This window comes from Nanorana parkeri, unplaced genomic scaffold (genome assembly GCF_000935625.1).
Source record: "Nanorana parkeri isolate BGI_ZX_2015 unplaced genomic scaffold, ASM93562v1 scaffold333, whole genome shotgun sequence".
Lineage (NCBI taxonomy): Eukaryota > Metazoa > Chordata > Amphibia > Anura > Dicroglossidae > Nanorana > Nanorana parkeri.
This window is the reverse complement of record NW_017306601.1, coordinates 801,391-823,132: the sequence shown is the minus strand read 5'-3', so window position 1 is coordinate 823,132 and position 21,742 is coordinate 801,391. Positions and strand designations below refer to the sequence as shown.

Here is a 21,742-nt window from a genome sequence, read left to right as displayed (position 1 = left end):
AATGAAAAGCAAAGTATGATTTGTATTAAACATAAATAATGATGGAGGCAAATTACTCTGATCAAATGCTAAATGTTTTATGGGGGGCATCCAAAATGATACAAAATGTGAGGTAATCAATATATAGGTTGTCCCTCATGAAAGTAATTTTTCCACAACAAATATAAACCAGCCTCACAATTTGTCCAAAGCTCCAGCAGAGCAGATTTCTCATGATCATGGACAGTTTGACTGTCTCCTGCAGCACTGCATAAGCATGGGTATTTCCACTTTATGAAAAAAACAGCTGCAGGCTGCCACTTCATACATTGTGTGGGGATGGAGAGGGAAGGAAGGAATAGAGTGCGTTAGGCAGTGTGTTAGGCAGGCAAGTGAATACATTTACTCGATACTTTGTACAGATGGCAAAGCTGATAATATATAGTCATGCTGACAAACAGTCTTTGGAAAATTAGAACAAGTGCATGAGTGTTCCAGTTGAATTTCTCTTTCATACTGATTGAGCCTTTCATTATTTGAGACTAAGAAAGCACTCACTGAGGAAACAATTGGCTGTTTATGCATTAAAATCTCAATTTCTTTTAAAACACAGTTAATGCTACATTTGTGGCACTATTTGCAGGTTTCACTGCTCTAGAAGGAGAAAGCCTTGGAAATTAAAGCAGCTAAATGTTATCAGAATTTGGTCACTAATAAAGGAAAATTAAGTCCTATTTGGCTCCTGTTTCTCCAAGACAGAGCTTCAGGTCAAAATTGCATCAAAATAACCCAAACTTACGAGAGGGATGTGTGATTATGCGCCATAACTTTTCTGCAAAATGTGATATAGCAATGAGAATGGTGCTACACCAATCATTATAAATCTATATTTTTATTGATACCAATAACATAACTTTCCATTCATTTATTGGTTTTTCATTTACCGACATTTGTGACATTTACGGATCCTCTGTGTGAAGGACAAACACTGGAGTGATTGTCTGATCACTTCAATGTTTGTACATAACTGGGGACACATAGGTGAGTCAACTGTCTCTAGGCACAAGTGGACTTGTTTTAAGTCACAAAACCCCCCGCTGCACTGAATTCCCATATATAGGCATAATTGGTGACAGAACAGCAGCTCAATTACATACTGGGCATGCTCTGGCCAGTAGTTCATCCTTGCTACTCAAAAGTCAAGGGGGTCCATCCATTCTGATACTTTCAACATCGTCCCTTGACCACAGGGGAGGTCAGGCAGCCTAAGTTCTGCATACTAAAGGAGGACATAAAAGCCTTGCTTAGACAGCCACCGATACCGCTGCTTCTCCTTTCACCAAAAGGATGAGCCAAGCCACATTGGCCTGCACAGCACATCTCCCTAAAGTTTCATTTTTTGCTCCCTTACTGATGGCAAGATGAGCTCAGGCATTTTCACCTTGTAACATGGATTTAAAAGGATGGCCAACCAGTAATGGTCCCTATCATTGATGGCCCAAATCCTGGGGTCCTTGTGCATGCACTGCAGTATAAATGAGGCCATCTGCCACAATTTTCTGGAGGCAGAAGAACCAAAGTCCTCTGGGTTTCTGAGTTTAACATTGTCATCAATTCTCTCTCCCCACCCATGCACAATTCCCAAGCTTAGGGAGGGGTGAAGCATACCCCTGGAAACCTGCACCATGCCCCCCTCAATACTAGCACTCCAGTCCACCTCCTTCTGCTTCTCCTGTCTCTGGGGCTGCCACACCGGGACAGAGTAAGGATAAAACAAGACCTGAGACACCAGAAAGTCCTCCTCTTTCTCCTGCTGCCGTGCCTCAAGTGCCCAGTATTACACCACAGTGTTTGCTCCACCACATCATGTTGATGATCTCTGCCTCATTGCTGCTTACTACTTTGGTTACCTCTGATGATTACGTGGTTCACATGTTCTAAAATGGGAGCCATGTACATGATGAAAAAACCTCAGATCCCCAGCCTGTCCTTGTGCCATACTAGCATAATGACTCATTGACAGTCTGCTAATACAAGGCCAGCCACTGCAGCATGGCCAAGGCAGAGTTCCAGCATGTGGGCATATCACATATCAGGTGATTTGCAGACAGGATAAGTTGCTGCTGAATTTCAGCCAGACAAACGCTGACTTTTGTGGGGAAAAAATATTGTCAGGTACCTGCCTATATAGTATAGCACAAGCTGTAAATGGGGGGGGGGCACTCCACCATCTCAAATGGGAGCAGCTGTAAGGCTAACAAGCTAACTTCACCCGGGGGTGCAGGCCACACCCGGGTGAAACCAAGTCTGGTGACACCCGGACTCGGGATGCACCTGCTTCTTCAAGGATACAGCTGGAGGTAGTAGTGTGGGGTTTGGAGATTTAGAGTGAGGTAGAAACCTATACTTGCCCCTATTCTGTGTGGCCCTATTCTGATCTTCTTCCCCAGTGGAAGGAAAGTTACAAGGACAGCATACCGAGATACAGCGCTCGAGCAGGGGGGTCCTATACAGTATAATACTGGAACATTTTCAACTGGAAGAACTCTGGTAGAGAATACACCCCACCCTCATTATTGTCACTCATAATTACCCCATCTGACCACATAGCAGACCTAACTTGGGATGAATCCACTGCCAAATACATTAAGAACCCTCAAAAAACAAAGGCAAAGCCCAACCAGTCAAACACCGACAACATCCCCCCAGACCCAACTACTATTACTCCTGTTTCTCCCCCTACACTCGTGCCCACAATCTCCCAAGAGACCCACGAGACTCCTAATCATCAGGACACAGACCATGACCATCCCACTGCCCTCCAACCCAGGCTGAGCCCACATGTCCTTCCGACAGCTGTACCAAGCGGGCATACTTCACTAGAACCAGTTATTAACTCAGAGCTCGCAACACCCTTAGTCATAGAATCAGAACATTTTTTAGAGATTGGCCATTTGCGCCCACAAAAAAGAAAAAAACCCGAAGAGGAACTAGGGGAGGAACACGTACCCAGGGGCATCACAAAAAAAGAACGATCACACCAGCACAATCCTCAGTCAGAATCTTCAACCTCTCAGACCACACCCTGACCGCACATGAAACAACACTACTCAACAAAGGTCTGAACTTCGCACCTGATATCAGACCCAATTCCTTTTCATTGTTCAAAGACCTGAACAAATTCATTCGCACTTTGACCCTTAAAAGACACTACACAAACACTCCACCACCAGACACTCCAGAGGAACTAAGCAATCCCTCTGTCTCTGCCTCCACATCAGAAGACCCCAACAGTGACTCGGACACCTTAGCAATCCTAGAAGAACTAGCTGACCCCTCACACCAACTTAATTTTGAGCTAGCGGAGTGGCTCGACCCCGTCATTATACACAGTTCCTTACGCCCCCCTTCCAAATTCTACCCCCTTAAATCTAAGGGTTGCCATATAGAAACCTTCTATCAAGCCACCTATGCTGAATTCACCAAACTTTGCAATCCACCCCAGGGAAACCCAGGTTCCACCAAAATGAAAAAAACAAATCTCTCTACCAAAGAAAAATCAGCATTGAAAAACCTCACTAAAAATGATAAAATCTCTATCAGACAAGCGGATAAAGGAGGAGGAATAGTCATTCAGAACCGCGCCGATTACATCGCAGAGGCCCATCGCCTCTTATCCGACACTACCACCTACGCCAAACTCCCCTCAGACCCATTGCCCCAGTTCCTAGCTGAACTCAAAGTCCTCACAGACAAAGCCTTCAATGACGAGGTATTAACCAAAAAAGAAAAATTTGTGCTTTGCCCCCCACAGCCCAATACACCCTTTTTTACCATTTACCCAAAATACATAAAAATGAAACCACACCCCCGGGGAGACCAATTATCTCCAGCATCAATAGCCTCACCTGTCCAAATACATAGATGAGTACTTACAACCCTTTGTGGTCACCCTACCCTCCTATCTAAGGGATTCAGGACACCTCATAGACACCCTACAACACTACACCTGTGAACCCAAGTATCATTGGGCGTCCTTGGATGTCTGTTCATTGTATACATCCATTCCCCACGAAGTAGGCCTACAAGCACTTCAGTTTTTTTTTTTTAAATTGACAATTTTTTTTTTTTATTGAGTTTTATAAACAGACAATACAGAAACGACCAAAGTCGTGAAACAAGAAATACGAGGTCATGCGGACCAAACCCATGTATACATTGTGTAACAAGCACTTCAGTTTTATCTCACACAACACACAGCACTCCACTACAAACAAGCACAATTCATTGTGGACTCCACCAAGTTTACGTTGGAGCACAATTATTTTCTTTTTTTGGACCAATTCTACATCCAGATCCAAGGCACAGCCATGGGAGCTAATTATGCCCCGAGCTACGCTAATTTGACTATGGGACACTGGGAACAATTTCACATATGGCAAAATAACCCGTTCGCGAAACACCTCATTTTTTATGGACGTTACATCGACGACATAATCATTATATGGGACAGGCCGGTCGATACTTTCACTGAATTCCTAACATTATGCAACACTAACCCCTCCGGTCTTAAGTTCACACATGTGATCGACGAACACGAACTCATCTTCTTAGATCTGGTACTGACACACAAAGACAACAGGATCATAACCAGAACCCATTTCAAACCTACAGCCGGCAACGCTTATCTTCATTTTAATAGTTGCCACCACCCCCTGTGGAAACGTAATGTCCCTAAGGGCCAATTTTGGAGACTCAACAAAAACTGCACCGAAAAAAATGACTATCTCAAACAAAGCCTCCTCCTAAAGAATACATTCATTGAAAAAGGGTACCCAAAAAATCTTGTCACCAAAGCCCAGGAATTTTTCTCCAAACCCAACCACACAGACAAACGGAAACAAACACACGAGAGCAAGGAATTGACACATAACAATGCAGTACACTTCATCACTCCATTCAACAGTAGCTACAGAGCCATTGAATCTATCTTAACCCCTTTTCAGTGTCCCGAGACACTTCCTCCACAAACACAATAAAAATATTACAAAACCCCAGGTCTTTATCATTGAACAGATCCCCAATCACTTATCCCCACCTGAAAGATTCCACCAGCTCTGCAGACAGGAGACATACTGGATTTATAAGTTGAACACATTATCCCCTTATGGTCTCAACGAAGAAATAGAAATTAACACAGTCATTTGAAAAATATTTCTTTATTTTAGTAACTGTACACCCCAAAAAATTGCTCTCTTTCATTTATAGAATCTGATCCACATCTCTTTAACCAAGCACTTCATGTTCACCTTCAGTGCGCACACCAGGACTGTGGGTCCGCCTACATACCCGCCCCCCGCCTCCCCACAGGCTGTTTCTCCGTTTTGACTCACGCCCACTGGTGTTCGTCCCTTTAAAAAGTTTTCCCCGCCATTTCTTTCCCCTCCCTGGCTTGAAAAAGAAGTGCTTTACTTCGAAACGCGTAGCCTCATTTGTTACACACCCAGCCTCCACCCGACTTGTGCCCGTGTGTTCCGCCAGCATCGGGCACAAACCGAGTGCCCCAATCTAGCCTGCAATTTCTGCACGCACTCAGCCTCCCCCCAACCCATGCCCGTTTGCTCCGCCAGCACCGGGTACGAACATAGCGCTCCACTACAGCCCGCCACCACTGCCCAGCACTCCGGCACCCAGATCACAGCTGCAGCTTCGCGGTAACACAAGCCGCCTGTGTCCCCCTCCGCCGTCACACACACTAGTGTGACACCGCCGGCCCCCTACTCCGCACACTACTAGGTCTGCTATCTCTGTCCCCCACCTCTTTCACAAACGCAGTGTGACATCACTGGCATCCTCCACATCGCAGAGACCATCGGCCCCAGTACCGCCACAGCCCGCCCCTCCCCTTGTCTGCAATCTCCTTGTCACAGTGTGACACTACCAGGGAAGACCTCAGACTCATCCCCCTAGGACATAACCACTTAAACCCACCTCCTTGACCAGCAAGTGAAGAAGACACCACCTCTACCTCCTCGCCACCCTCGATCAACAGAACAACAGGCAACAGACATCCCACCAAACAACAAGTCGCAGCCAAGAGTCCTTGGAACACCAGAACCATCCATCTTCACTCATCACCGATGATTTTATAACACTCCTTATCTAAGGCAAGTAAAGAAAACACCGCCACCGCCTTGGCTTCCTCGCTATCTTCAATCAACAGGACAACAGACGACAGACATCCCACCAAACAACGCAAGGCAAGAAAAGAACACACCGCCACCGCCTCGGCTTCCCCGCCATCTTCAATCAACAGGACAACAGACGACAGACATCCCACCAAACAACGCAAGGCAAGAAAAGAACACACCGCCACCGCCTCGGCTTCCCCGCCATCTTCAATCAACAGGACAACAGACGACAGACATCCCACCAAACAACGCAAGGCAAGAAAAGAACACACCGCCACCGCCTCGGCTTCCCCGCCATCTTCAATCAACAGGACAACAGACGACAGACATCCCACCAAACAACGCAAGGCAAGTAAAGAACACAACGCCACCGCCTCGGCTTCCTCGCTATCTTCAATCAACAGGACTACAGACGACAGACATCCCACCAAACAACGGGCCACAGCAAAGACCATTTGGAACACCGAAACCACCCACCTCTACTCCTCGCCGATGATATCGCAACACTCCTTAACCTAAGGGTAAGTTACTACATTTGTTTTGAGTTATTTTCACACAATTTTACTCATCTCCATATCACACATTTATGATTTCTGGGTCATTCTGGAGAAATTGGATCTACCACTGAAGGTTGGGAATCACAACTGGCCCTTATTTTCCCAGCCCTCATTTCCTATAAAAATCGCCCTGATCTTCCACTTGGTTTGTAGCGCTTCTCCCCTCCCTTTTCTGTTAGACTTCCCCAGTGGAAGGCAATCCTCTAAACACCCTTGTAATTCTTACAACCCTATTGTTTGAGGCTGCAGATGGATATTCTTTTTAGTATGGGGTGGAAAATAAAGAGGGAGAAGGAGGAGAAAGAGTGCGGGCCTTTTGCTGACAACCAATATCCTTAATGTGCTGATCTCACCAAGATTTGTGGTAAACAATCACCTCATACATGTAACTGCCAAAATTACTGATAAATTTACCTCCCTGAATATGCTGCAAAAAAAGAAAAAAAGAGCCACACTGTTGAGTTCAGCAAAGTAGACCTCGGAATACCATCCTGCCTACGTGATATTGTGCCTTTCCCTCACTTTCCTCCTCTACTATCTCTTGCCCCCAGGTGTGGTCTAAAACCTCATGATCATCATCCTCACCCACCTAAATGAGAAGGATTAAAAAGGTGTAAATATTTGCAGCTGCTACAGTGCACTACACTAGAGTGTAATCATGCTACTGCAGGAGGAAGATGATTAAGGCTTGGGTATTCAATCAATCACATCCTCAATGTACTCTTGCCGAGTCCTATGCCCAATGCCAGAAAAGAAAGATGGACATCCCCTGTCTCTCAAAGGTAAAGCCTGATTAGGGCTTTGACTTGTGGATGCGGAACCTGCTTACCACCTACTGCTGCATGGGAACAATCTCTGCCTCCCACACATAATGGTAACCGGGAATTGCCTGATTTTATGTCCAGCAAAAGCAAAAGGTGGATGGGGATGTGGTGCTTTGGTAATGTGGTGATTTTGTTCAGTAAACTTGACCACATTAATATGTGGTGCTGTGCTACCAACAATGGACAGCTTTGCCTGTGTCACCAAAAGGTTCATGCTGCTGCTGACCCTGAAAAAAAGTTAAAAGACTGTAACTAAATTATATAAAAATAAAGTATACCTTTCACAAAAAAAAGTAAACCTGTCACGAAAAAAAGTAAAACACTGGTTAGAGAGAAAAAAAGAATAGCACTTGAAATCTCGCAGTATGAAATGTGTGTTCCAGAAGAGTTGACAATCAAACTAAAGAGCCAATTATTTGTCATTTTTCAAAATGCTGCACATTTCAGAGGGTACTGGTGGTAGCTGTGAAACTTGTTTAAAATATTTTGTGAAAGAAAGTAGACTTTATTGGGACTAACAAATTCACCCTAATTAGGGTGATTCGGATTGTAAACTAATGAAGGTGACTTGGATAATGGTAGGATAGATTAAACATGAGGAAATAACTTGGGGTGTAGAAGTGATATTGAATCTAATGGAGTGGGCTAACAGATTGAGAGGATCATACCAGAGATATGAGCATGATGGTCCATCAGAAAAGGAGAGTGAAGGGGAGTTTTACATTGTACTGCTTCTCTTCATAAATCCCATTTGTGATACCCTTGCCCAACATGATTTCACCTTTTCCTGTCTATGATAATCCTGTCTGGTGTAAACATCATTGGCAATGGATTTCTGGTCCCCAAAACCAGTAGATGCTTTTAAAAAATTTTACATTTCTGTTTCTGTGTATGTTTTTGTTTGTTTTGAAGATCCATGATCACACACTTCTACAGCTGCACTCTATTATCATTTAATTTCCCAGACACTAGGTTATATTCCATCAATGCAGTTGTGAATTTTCACCAGGCTACAGTTACAAAAGGGTATTTCTGATTCACAGAATTGTTTGCTGTAATGGGGCAGTTTCTGTATGCGAAACTCGCAAATTGCCAGCTGAGCTTATTTTTTTTATTACTCACTTATCTATAGCCAGCCAAATCGCTACAGGCATGGTTATACTAATAAACCATTTCTATCTGTCCTTATAATTATGTGAACTCACCATCCCAAATGCTGATTTTGAAGCATTTGTTTATGTTGTAAACATTATAAGATGAATTCACTAAAACATAGCACATGTGGGTTGTTTTTATAACTATACATTGTTTGTTAATGTTCGTTTCCAATTCAGTAAATGTTTTACAGAACAGATCAGCTAAATTTACCACATGCATATTATCAATGTTTGCAGTATTTTGTAACAAAGTCAATTTGCAAATATTGTAGCACAGAATATTGCTCCTGGCCCCTGCTTAATTCCATTATGAGGTATCTATTGAGAGCAGAAAATGGAGCCAATTTTGGTAGAGCATTGGTGGCGTGTGATAGGGTTCCTTAAATGTATTTAAGAAAAATCAGTAACTACCATCAAGTACTTTTTTTCACATAGCAATGCAAAAACACCTATTGACCGAAGTTGCAGTCTAAGGCAGGGGTGCCCACTATTTTTCGTCTGGAGATCTACTTTTCAAATGACGAGCTCATTGAGATCTACCAACGAAAAAACACCTGCTTTCAGGTGTGGTCTTCATTGAAGTCAATGGCACCGCAGCCAGGCTCTTGCGATCGACTGGTAGATCGCGATCGACCTTGTGGGCACCCCTGGCCTAAGGCATGTCTCTCTCCCCATATCCTTGGAGGAGCATATACACATAGGGCTTCTCAGTCATTAAACATACATAGTACAACATAAAACATGAACTAATAAATAGCAACACAGCATATACAATATCGACAACATGCATAGCCATTGCCATGTATAAAATACTGTAAATATCTTATAGATAAATTGAAAGGAAATTATACATTTTAAATAATAATCTAGTGTTACTGCTGCATTATTAGCAGTTAACCCTTTCAGTGATGTTAAGAGTTTTAAATATCTATTTTATTTAAAAAAAACAAATACACAAACAAATACATATACAATTTTTATGTTTCGACATTGAGCATTTTAATGAGAAAATTGTAACATTAAAAAAACGCAGCTTAATGCATTGAGCGCAATTTTACCTACTATCACCTGTCATACAATATGAAAACTGGGAGCATGAGTAACAAAGACAACAGTATGATGGTATACCAGAGACCACATAGTCTATGAAAAATGTCATGCTGTCTGTACGGATTTGTAGTGTAAGGGTTGCTGCCATCTGCTTGTCGGGGGGTCGGGGATCATGTCCCGATATGTTATGCGTTAACACAAGACAAGTGGAAGGCACTTGGGCCCCAGCGGTGTTGTTCCTTATGATTTATCATTACATACAATGCTGCTGAGGCCCTGTTGACTCTCTCCGCTGTTATGAACAACTGACATATTAACTCTTCTAGGAAAATGCTCTGCTGTTTCCTGGATGATGCACAAAATAGCTGGCAAAATGTATGGTGACTATAATAGAAATTACATTTCATTCTTTATTAAGAAAACAGCAATATAATCTTGTAGTAGTGAATAACTTAACATCAAATAACAATGAAATTGTGTTTCTAATGTATGTGCAGTTAATTGTGCTGTAGGTTGAACATGTTTCATTAAATATGAACATAATTTAAAATGAGCATTTCAATTATTATAAAGTTTAATAATCAAAATTTGGCTTAAAGTGGACCTTTACCCCCTTTTACTAAAAAATCACATCATGCAGCTCTGCATGCTGATTTAAAATAATTTTATATACATTAGTTTAATGTATTTTTCATTTACTTACAAATAGAGTTTATCTACTTTCTACTTCACTTTGGAACACATGATGTAATGTGCCCAAGCATTACATCCTAGGAATGTTACATCAGCAGAGCATTGGTGGGAAATCTCATCTGTAATCTCATGAGACCAATGGGAAAGGCATTCTCTCTCCTTGAGATGATGTGCATGGTCACATGTCCTAGTCACATGTGCCAGAGTTCCAGGAAGTAAAGGAAGATGTAGTAATCTGCCCCTAGTAAAAATGACCACTGTTTGCATACCTTATTCTCTTTTCTTTCCCAGTATTCTAAGAATAAAAAGCTGGCAATTATCTCTAAGTGTCTGTTTATAGATTGTCATTACTAAACATTTCTGAAAGTGCCTTTGTTGTTATTTTAAAGATATGGGTAAAGGTCCTCTTTGAATGTAGGCACCATTGTCTGTTTTTACCTATAGCTAGTAAATCCACCCACATGCCTGTTTCCTGTCCAGTAAGAATACAGACCATGTCTACTTTAGTAACAAGAAATAATAATGTAAGGCTTGATTGGAGAATAGTGATAGGTTTCAAGGATAGTGGAGCCTTTCTGACAATTGAGGACCCTTGTGTTTTTAGACCTGAGGCCATTCAGAGAGACAGATGAATTATAATCAAACTCGCTGGTGGGACTGAGAGGGGCATACCTATTTATGGTATGTTTGGACTATAAACTTGGGGAGAAATTGTGCTGGGGGGGTTGATGGAAGGTTTACCAGCAGATGTGCTTCTGTGAAATGATGTGGGTAACTGACATTGTAATTTCATATGGTTGTTTTTAATATACTTGTAAATGAACCAAAGTAGCAAACTGTCTGAGTTACTTGTAGGTTATTTATTCAGGAAAGATTGTAAATGATCATACGTTTTATAAATGATGTTGTATTATATTTCTGGAGTGTTGTTTATGCCATTGCAGTGTTTTGGAGAAGCTTTCGCTATCATTGGATTGTTACCTGGCTGGGACATGGGTGTAGGTGTTCTAAACATTTGAAAAACTGGCTTCTTCACAAGAGATGTTCCTGTGGGGTGTAAATGAGTGGGGTGGGGGGTTAGTGCAGAGGGCTGAATTGATGCATAAAAGAAATTTTATGTGTAGACTGTTTCAATACCGGGGATTACACAGATGTTATCAGCTGAGTGTTTGTGAATACATATCAAATTTTGGGCCTCTCACTCCTGTTTAATGATTCCTTGACACAAACCATTTATCCACTAGAAGCCTAGCTAAAAAAAAATATTTACTGGCTTAGTTAGGCACCAGGGTGTTGGAGGCTAAGTACTATTAGGGGTGCTTTCTGGTAGAGGATTTTTTTTAAACTGTTAGGGTATCTGCATATGCTTAATTTGTTCTCTGTGCCAGAAGCCCTGTGCTGGACATTATCAGGACTGAGAACAAACATATCCACAATAGGTTGTGTCATCTTTACAGGGTGTACCAATGACTACTTTATTTTGATTTTGCAGTACAAAGGCCTGATCAGTATGCCATTTTATTTCTATTGTCTAGAAGCCACGAAGAGTATTTTTTTCTCACTTTTCAGATGACAGGCACAATTAACAATGTATTACTTGTTTTATGAATTTCATCTCATTCCTTGAATTGTATTCCCCTCCTTGGAGGTTCATGTTAGCTCATAAAGGCTCCTTATCTTTGCCAGGACTGTCAATGGTACAGCCAGTTTACAGAAGGTAAAACTGTAAAGGTTCATACTGGGAATATTAATTAGAATTGCAACTGTTCTTGTAATAGCAATACTAATCACACTGTTGAGATTATGCGCCCACTGCATTAGTAATACGATCTGTTACTGATGAGTTTTTAATTTAGTTTTAAACAGTTTTAAGTTGGAGGTCATAGGCCAAGAAGCAGCATTTTGTTTTCCCATTAATAATACAAACTATTATAAAAGTAATACATATATATCATTTAAAACAGATGTCCTCATTCTACTGTATTGAATTATGTTGTTGTATTCTATTTTAGCCTAGCTAAGCAATGGTTTTGCAAAAAAGGTGAGGTCTCCAAAAGTTGTGTATCTACAGGTGTGGCATTGCGTGGCAATACCACGGTGTTATGTGGCCTCAAAGTGACCCAGGATTCTCATCCAGAGGGGCTGGTTTTTCCATCCTTTCCAGGTTTTCTGGATCATAGTTGGGATCCTGGAGCCGGGAGATTTGGGTGGGATGAAATCTCCATTCCTGGGTCCATGATTTAGTATTAACCAGGACCTAATTGTGCACCTGTGTCCAACCCTCATGAAAAGGGTGCTGGGATGTGTTGGGTGCCCCACCTGGGAGACAGGAGAACTCCACCCAGGAGTCAGAGTAGAGTCCTGTGCAGCAGGGAGCTGTGGGTTTGTGAAACCGATTGTGCAAGTTAGCAAGTTACTGAGGTTGTCTGGAGGAAACAGAGAGTGGCCCTGAGGCTTGAGGCCAGAGCAGCAGTGCTGCAGAGAAAAATGCTAAGGAACTGGGACACTGTGAGTGTGTTGGACAACTTGAGAATTGGTGAGCCAATACTGTATATGTTGTTATGCTGAGGACAAGCTATTTTATGTTGGACTTCGTTGGTTGTCTGCCTTTGAAAAAAAAAACAAAGACTTTTTGTTTATGGAAAAGCCCTGTGCAAGTGCTCTGTGAGCTCCCCAACATTACACAGGAGACAACCAGAGATGTCAATATGAACCTTAGTACAAAAAGGTCAGTAATACCTCCTAACCTACACAATTTAGAGCTTGTAGTATGGGTTGTCTAAAAGCTTTTTCTCATGCATGGTCATTTGAATTCATTTTCATGTAATGTTACTGGACAGTAATAATAATAACTAAAAAAAAATCAAAAGTATTTGTTTATTTTTGGTGAAAGAATGTAATTCTTACTGTCTGACAGGAATAAGGGGGAATAATTTTGGTGCAACTGACTTTGTAAAAAAAATTACCTATGTTTTGCCAAAGTAAAAACTCTCAATTTTGTCCATTGAGCTTTTTTATGTGAATTTACTTGACAAACAAAAACCATCTCATCTTACTTTTTTCCTTAAAGAGTATATTTTTAGGGGGTGGGTGTTTTAGGGTAGTTTAGTTTGTTTAGCTAGTGTTCTTTGTATTTGTGTTTTTTCCCTTGTTTGTGTGTATTTGAGTTTTCCTTGTGTACTGTTGCTTTAAATGTTTTTTTTCCCCAGTGAAAAATAGAACACTAAATAGGAAATAGTGAATAGTGAATAATAGAAGAATTAATTTGAATAATAATGAAGAATAAAGAATAGGAAATTATACTGACCTAGGGCCATTTAAGGCAGAAATGTTGTGCCAGTGGCTACTGGATGTATCTACAGTATGTTTGCGTAATAAAATAATTTGCTGGAGGTTTCTTGAGTGCAGGCTCATTTCTTATTTTGTCTCATTTACCTTTGAAAGGAAGGATTATCCATGCATTGAGTATGGGATGTGATTAAAACAAGCTTTTTGGGGGGCCATTTAAAGTCTACTGCACCCTTAAAAACTACCAAATACCACATTCATGTTGCTTATCTATTTTTTACAGTGTTCTTTGCCAAAATAGAGGCATTTTGCCAATCTCTCTTATTATTACAGAAATTGTAGACAGATCTGAACTTGCTCATCCTTGCTGTGTAATAATCTAGTATCCACAATTTGTTTGCACCAGTGTCTGACCACATTGCTGCAGTGAATTGTGCTAAAAAGTATTTGTGTACAAACAAAACAAGTAATACAACAATTAGGTGCAAAGAACACTGATGAAAAGTAACTCAAAGCAGCCAATCCAATTTTAGCTTTAAGCAGACAAATAAAGACAGCAATCTAACAGATTTATGACTTAGCATGGCCATCGGTGGCTTGACTTTAGGACAAGTCCTGTTAACACCACCTGGCTCCACAAGTCGATGTAAAAATTGACTGAGCCAGGTACAAAAGTATCTGCCGAACAGTGACTACATTCTCTCAAATGCAGTCACTGTTCATCAGCAACACCCCAGATAGCAAGAAATTGTGCTGCAAGTTTGAAAATGACTTGCTAAACTCTTGCAGACTTGCCAAGCTTCACAATTTTGTTGCACAATTACAGCAAGTCTGCATTGCAAGTCTCCAGACCAGCGAGCTTGCAGAGCTCTTGCTAAGACCTGCAGGACTCTTGCTGTAGACTTGCCAAGCAAATTTGTGTCAACTAGAACCTGTGCTGCAAGTGTTCTGCAAGTCTACAACTTGCCAGGAATATGTGCAGCAAGTTAACAAAATTACAATTTAACCCCGGCACAAGTTTGTGGCAAGTTATCCTTGCTATCTGGGACTGCATTCAGTCAGCTGTGGGGGCCATGGGTACTGAATACAATAAGCCAAACAGCAGAAATCCCTCCATTCACGTGGCTGACGGAAGCATTTGATGTTCTCTCATACAGTCCAGAGACTGAACAAGCAAAAAATCAAACTGCGCACTGTATGGTTAGCTTTAGCTGCAACATATTTCTGATTTTTACATGATTTTACATTATTATAATCAGTAATAACCAAGACCAACTAATAAGTGGGAACGTGGAGCTTTGCCTAACTGTACTAAGTGGCAGTTACAAGCCTATATAAAGTTGTAACGTCCAAATTAGCCAGCACTGGAATATATTGAATGCTTTTATATTATAGAGAAAAATGTTGGCAATCATATTGCAGTGTCTTTTATCACAACATGAGCTTGACAAAGGGAATTTTGATGTTCAATCTGTTGCTGTAAATTAATACTTTGTCTTTGCCTCCTGAAATTACCTAAAGACAAACTATCATTTATTTACACAAGTACTTATTTTGAGCCATTATTGTAACATTTAGCTAAATATATGTCCACAAGATTTTCACATTTACTTGCATGCTGAAGGGCATTTTTAAATTTTATTATTTCAATCAAACATTGATTTGTGAGTGCTCCCTCTACTAGTCATTTGTAGTTCAGGTAATATGAATAGCAAACATTGCTTAACCATTTCCAGTGGGTTCACGTAAATGTACGTCCTCCACTAGAAGTGGCTTTACCAAGAACATGGCTGCTGCTGCATTTTAAACAGCAGGCGATTGCTGTTTAAATACAAGTGATCCAGCGTATTTTGGTGCGGCGCTGTGTCCCCCTCCCGCCGTCAGCTTCACAGGCTCCACTGTCCCTCGTATGAGCCGGGGACTGGCGTGGAGGGTCTCCCCTGACAGATCGTAGGATAGATCCACAGCTTCTAAAGCCAGAAGAAGCAGCTGATTAAGCAGATCTCTGGTTCATCAGCTTCTTTGGGGTCCCTAGGTGACATTAGGGGTCTGAAAGACCCCTGACGTCTCCATAAAGAGGACCTGTCACATTATATTTGCTATTACATAGGGGGCATTGCAGGATTATTCATCCGTCATTGCATAGGTATTTTGCCAAAAGTGCCATATTCGGCCAGAATGTTTTCGCGGACGAAATTTCAGTGCATCCCTACTAAATATACCTCTGTTTTACTGAGGATATTTAATATATTAGACACACTAAACCAGAAATAAGTTTGAACTCAGATAGAGGGTCTTTAAAAGTGAACTTTTGTACTTTGCCTAAGCAGGTTAAAGCAAGAGGTAACTTTAATGCCAGCCATCTCAACAGCTTATACTTCCCTTCCCTGCCATTCTGTTCAACCAATAGTTCAAAGTGAGGGGAGGCAGCCTTCTGTAAGCTCTAAGTCCCAGCTTAAAGGTTACACAGAGCTCATAATCCCCCCCCCCTGCAGTGTGAGTGTGGCAGCACCAGGTGCCTGAGTGGTCAATCACCAAACACCAGCACTGTCTCGTGGAAGGAAGGGAAAGTAACTCACTGGCTCACCCACACACCTGCAAATGCCAGGCTTATTTTACAGTAAAAAAAGACACCTTACCTTTTTTATTGTATCCAGCATGGACTTTCCTCCATTCCAAGGTTTGGTTGATTTTCTCATGCAGTTCAAACTTGCCATACTGTGCCATTTCCTGTCTTCCAGTTTTCTATGGAATGCATTGGCCAACATCAGTACACTGTCATACAGATACAGATTGGACACCTGCAAGCAATGCACACATTTAGTTCATTTTTTCACACAAAAAAAATGAAACAACTATGTTAGAGATACATTAAACAGATACCATATTACCATATGCATTAATAGTCCAAGATGGGAGCTCTAGGTTTTGACTGATCTACATTTGTTAATTTTGGATAGCAAGTCTATATGAGACCATATCAGTATATGAATGAAAAGCATAAACCACATTTTTCAACAAGTTGTTAATGGTTTAGTCATGTAGAACTGGTAAACACAGTGGCCCTGTTCTTTAAAAGAGAAATAGAAAAGGCATGGGAATCTTGCATTCAGCAATTAACTTAGCTAGCTATAATTTTTGAGCCTGCAAAAATGTCTTAAAGAGGAACTTCACTCAACCAAAAAAAACCTTTCCCACATTGCATTCCGTTCCCTCCATAGGATAAAGTAGGTGGAGGATAAAGTACATGGAGGAGTTTCTTTACATTTTTTTTTTTCAGTCCAACCTTCCCCCCATCTATAGTCTCGCCTAGATGAGAGTAACGTGCCCCTTCCTCTAGGAGCCTTCTAGGACCGTCATATATCCCAAAAGGCTTCAGCCTCTACACAGCATTAGGGGAGCACAGGCACAGCTTTGTAGGAGGGTGGACCTGGTGCTAATCATCAGACGGCCGGCTGCCTGAACCTGGAAGATGACCTAGGAAAAGCAGATAGTGGAACAAGACCCAGCGTGTAGCAGCTGAGTGGTGGATGAAGACAGAGCAACACTGGATTCACTGGGTGAAAATGGGAATTCATGATAAAAGGTAAGAAGCTTAAAAACTAGTTAACATAGGGGCCCATGTGGCTGGGGGAGGGGGTGTGAAGTAATTTCTTAACAAATCAGCTCACACACAAAGCATAAGAGCATGCAGGAAGTTCTGGTCTGATCTTTTATATTTGACCAAAAAACTGGGTAATAATAAATGTTTCCTAACATAATGTTACAAAAAACGTTTTTTTTTCAAAATTTTCAATAATTTTTCCTAATTATAATAAAAAATAAAACCCGTAGTGGTGATTAAATACCACCAAAAGAAAGCTCTATCTGTCCCCAAAAAATGGTATAAAATTAATTTCAGTACAGCGTTGCATGACGTAATAAACGTCAGTCAAAGTATCGCAGCGCTGAATACTGAAAAATGGCCTGGCCAGGAAGGGGGTCTAAACACCTGGTCTTGAAGTGGTTAATTAGAAAGTCCAGCATGATTTGTAAGTAGAGTGCTTTGGAAGTATCTTGTAATGATCAGTTAGTGTTCAGTTGTGAAGATTTAAATGATAATAATAATAATAGTAATAATAATAATTAAATCTTGTCCTAGATCATGCACACTAAATATTTACATATTGTGAACAAACAGTACAAGCTTTTTAAAAACAAGCCTTTATGAGATTAAAGTAATAATCAAGGTTCACAATACGGATATTGAAATCTTGGCTTTTTTCTATGAGAACATATTTTGGCAGACTGCAAACCCTCTAATGTAAACAAGCAGCAGGTGTTTCTAAGCACTCATTCACATGTGTGATTCGGGCTGGACACTGGATAGATTGTGCCCATGGTTGGATATTTATTCCTAACCCCAGAATGTTGGATTTGCAAACAGCATACATCTGTGATCCCAGCACAGGAATCTGCAGTTTTTTTGTCACAGGAACATGTTGCCTAGCCCTATTCACATGTGTGAATGAGACCTAAACTGTTAGAAATTGACTGAAACCTGACTTGAGAATCTTTGTTGTGATCTTTGAGGATCTTTGAAAATGAATACCTTCACATTAAAAACAACTAGAAATGTCATGGATGGCATGAAAACTCTTATACTGCTTGTTTCAAATGTGTAAATGGTTCAACGTCCACCTGACTGTTTGTTACAGATTATATAAAACATCACTTTAAATACTTGGACATTTTTGAAATAACTGTAAAAGATTAAATGCAAGAGTTAAATGCGCATTAGGGCTAGTTTAAAAACAAAACAAAGATACTGTATACTCATCCAGAGCTCTGAGCCGGCTTCTTCTTAGACCGGTCCTTTCAACATCTCTCCCCCTTCTCTGCAGCGCTCTAAGGTCCCATAACTCATCAACATCTATACACGTACATACATGTATAGATGTGAGGATGTTGAGGAAGATTACAATGCTGAAGGGAAGGGGGAGACAGGCAGGAGGCAGCGCCATGACAGCTGGCTGGCTCAAAGCTGTAGGCGAGTATATCTTCCTGTTAAAATGAAAAGTAACATTCTCGGAGTTGATCTTTAAGGCTCCACAATTATAGATGAATGGCAGGCTGTTCTGACTGGCAACATTTTGTTACATCCTGGTGGTGCTGAAGCTTGCCTACTTCATCCCATTAGCTGATCGGAATGACCATAAGACAGATTTGACACTGCCAGCCCAGCATTTGGGTGGAGACATATATATATCTATATATATCTATATATATATATAGATATATATATGTATATATCCGACAGTAACTTGCTTTTTTTTCCAATGGCTAAGTTGATTTAATTAACAAGAGTCAGATTCTATTAATCTTCTATATCCAAAGTCATTTTATTCCACCGAGAGCACAAAGAAAACAAAAAAAGAAAGCACACATTGTCTTTTGAATTATTTATCATTTTTATTCTCCGGTATTAATCAGCTTAATTTTTTCCTTCTTGCTTTTTTTGGCCATTTTAAATATTTGTGTTTCTAGATGATTTTTTTCCTTATTACATCAACCAAAAAAATGGATTGAAAAGTTAAATAAAAATGTGTTTTAATGCATTTCCAATATTTTTTCATTTCCATCTTAAATAAACAGAAAGAGCAAACTGCAGCATGTTCCACATTTGCAAATGGAAAGACAATTTAAAGGGATGTTAACAAATTAACATTTTGCATAGTCTATGAAAAAGGAAGACCTGCATAGCAATGACAATTCTATATTTGTGTGGAAGATTTAAATATAAAAGTGTAGAATAAGAGTAAAAGATTCGTAAGATAGAAGGTGGGAAACCTTTGGTCATTACTATGTAAAAAGTGCAGCAATCACTGCATTTTTTTAATCTTTACTAAATAAATTCATGTAAGCTTTAGATTTTAAAGCGTTTATAAAAATAAAACTATTTATTAATTTTGGATAGAGAAGGTAATAGTTAAGACCACAGATCTTCTTAATTTATATCCCAGACACACCTTAATTGATTGGAAGACTGCTCATTACCTCTGGATCTTGTGGAAACTCTAAAATCTTGTATTTCCCATTACTTTCAGTACAAGAGAAAATGGCCATCAGAACAAATAGAGATGGTACATTTCCCTACCAGGTATATAAACTATAAAAACCTGACATGGATTCTAAAGCATACCTAAAGCCAACACCTTTTTTCTTTTTAAAACCGTAAAATGGTTAAAACTCGTCAAGCTTCTCCCCCCTTCATTTTGGAACACGGACAGCAAAAAAATTGGACATTAGTTCTAGTTTTTCCCTACTGTTTTCATAACAGTTAAAGCGACACTAAATGCAGCAGTTAAATCTTAAAAATGCATTCAAGTACCTAACTATTAACTATACTTAATTTGTGCATCATTTAAATGTAGATCCTTAAATTAATTCTGAATTCATGCAAACAGTTTCCTTCCGTTTGGAGGATGGCTACTTTACAACACAGGAGTGAGCTTGGAGCGGTGGCTACATTACAACAAACACAGGGACCATTGGGAACAAAAGTAGCCACCCTCCAGAAGGAAGGACAGTGTCAGCATGATTTCAGAGATGGTTTAAAAAGGCAAGGAAGAGTTAGAACTTCTAACAATGTTGATATTGCTTTCTGTGCCGCCCTGTCTCAGTGACAACAGCCCCTCCCCCTTTTCTCTTAACAAGGACAGGAAGTGATGGAAAAAAATGGATCAGAGAGAAAAAAGCTGATCCAAATATGTTTTTCTTCCCTGCTGGTGTTAGCTTACTGGAGGGCTTTTCCAAAGATGTTGGAGGTTGAAGAGCAGGTTTCTGTCGTAGATACAAGACTTTGAGGATTTTTCATGACAGAGCCAAAGGATCTAGCCATAGCTTAGGCTACTTCTTCGGGTCACTTCGGCTGCTGGAGCCCTTCTGTTCAGTCGAACCAAAGGGCTACTGTATGGGCTATTCATAATAGCCTATACAGCAGCCAAAAGCAGCCGAGTAGAACGCATATGCTTTGGCCCGTCTTAGCCGTAGTCAAAGCCGAAGCAGGAAGATCGGTCTGCCAAGCCAATCATTCTCCCTGACAACTGACAACTAGGCGGTGCCAGCTGTGATGTCAAGGCTGGATCCACCAAGTTGTTATTCAATGACAGCCCAACGTCCTCAAGGACACTGGGCTGTCATTAAATGACAAGAACTGGGCAGAGCCAGACATGATGTTGTGACACTGGACATGAAGTTCATTTGTCCGGGACCTGCGGGAAGACTCTGGCAGGTGCCGGCCGAATGTAAACAGTGTCAGGGTGCCCACTTGTTAAAGGTGTACTCTGATCCAAATAAACCCCCTGCCTTCAGACCCCCACAATAGGAGGGAAACGGCAGAGAATAGGGGCGAACGGCAGGAAGCAAACCAAAGTCAGCTGATGTATGGCTGATTTTAGACTATGTATGTCTGAAATCAGCCGTACAGAGCCCAAGTGAATAGCCGAACGCTGTTCAACTCAGTTAATTTTGGCTCGATTATTCCCTGGGCTGCCTTTGTCAGCTTAGAAAATAACCCTCTTTGGCTCCAAAACACCAGTTACCTTCTACCATGAAAAGTTTAGTTTACTAATTTTTATTGAGATTTTAGTCCATCATGGGAGTGGTGGCTACTGTACAACACACACAGCGGCCATGGATAACAAAAGTAGCCGCCCTCTAGAAGAAAAGACAGTGTCAGCATCAATTGATACACAAATAAGGTACATTTTGCTTTACATACCTTTTAAATATATTTAAACTTTAAATCAGGCTTGTCAATTAGAAATTGCAAAGAGCAATAAGGCTGATAAAGCAGAGTACAACATGACTAATAATTGGATTTTAGCACAATGTAATTCTCTCATTTAAAAGATGATTGCCATTTGTCAGTTAAGAGCTACATTCTATGATTTTATATTGATTGATGTATTGAGGACCCCCCCCCCCCCCATGTTATCAAACAGCCACTGGGTGAAAAAAAA

The 21,742-nt window shown here is 40.7% G+C and overlaps 1 protein-coding gene across 5 annotated transcripts in view; it reads right to left on the bottom strand.

The window, feature by feature from the left end:
* GRID1 (glutamate ionotropic receptor delta type subunit 1) overlaps window positions 1-21,742 on the bottom strand; it is a 941,602-nt gene that overhangs the window by 186,712 nt on the left and 733,148 nt on the right. For all 5 annotated transcript variants that reach the window (XM_018558342.1, XM_018558343.1, XM_018558345.1 and 2 more), the window contains one exon: window positions 16,379-16,540. In XM_018558342.1, the coding sequence (XP_018413844.1) occupies window positions 16,379-16,540 (162 nt within the window). The remainder of the gene's footprint in view (window positions 1-16,378; window positions 16,541-21,742) is intronic.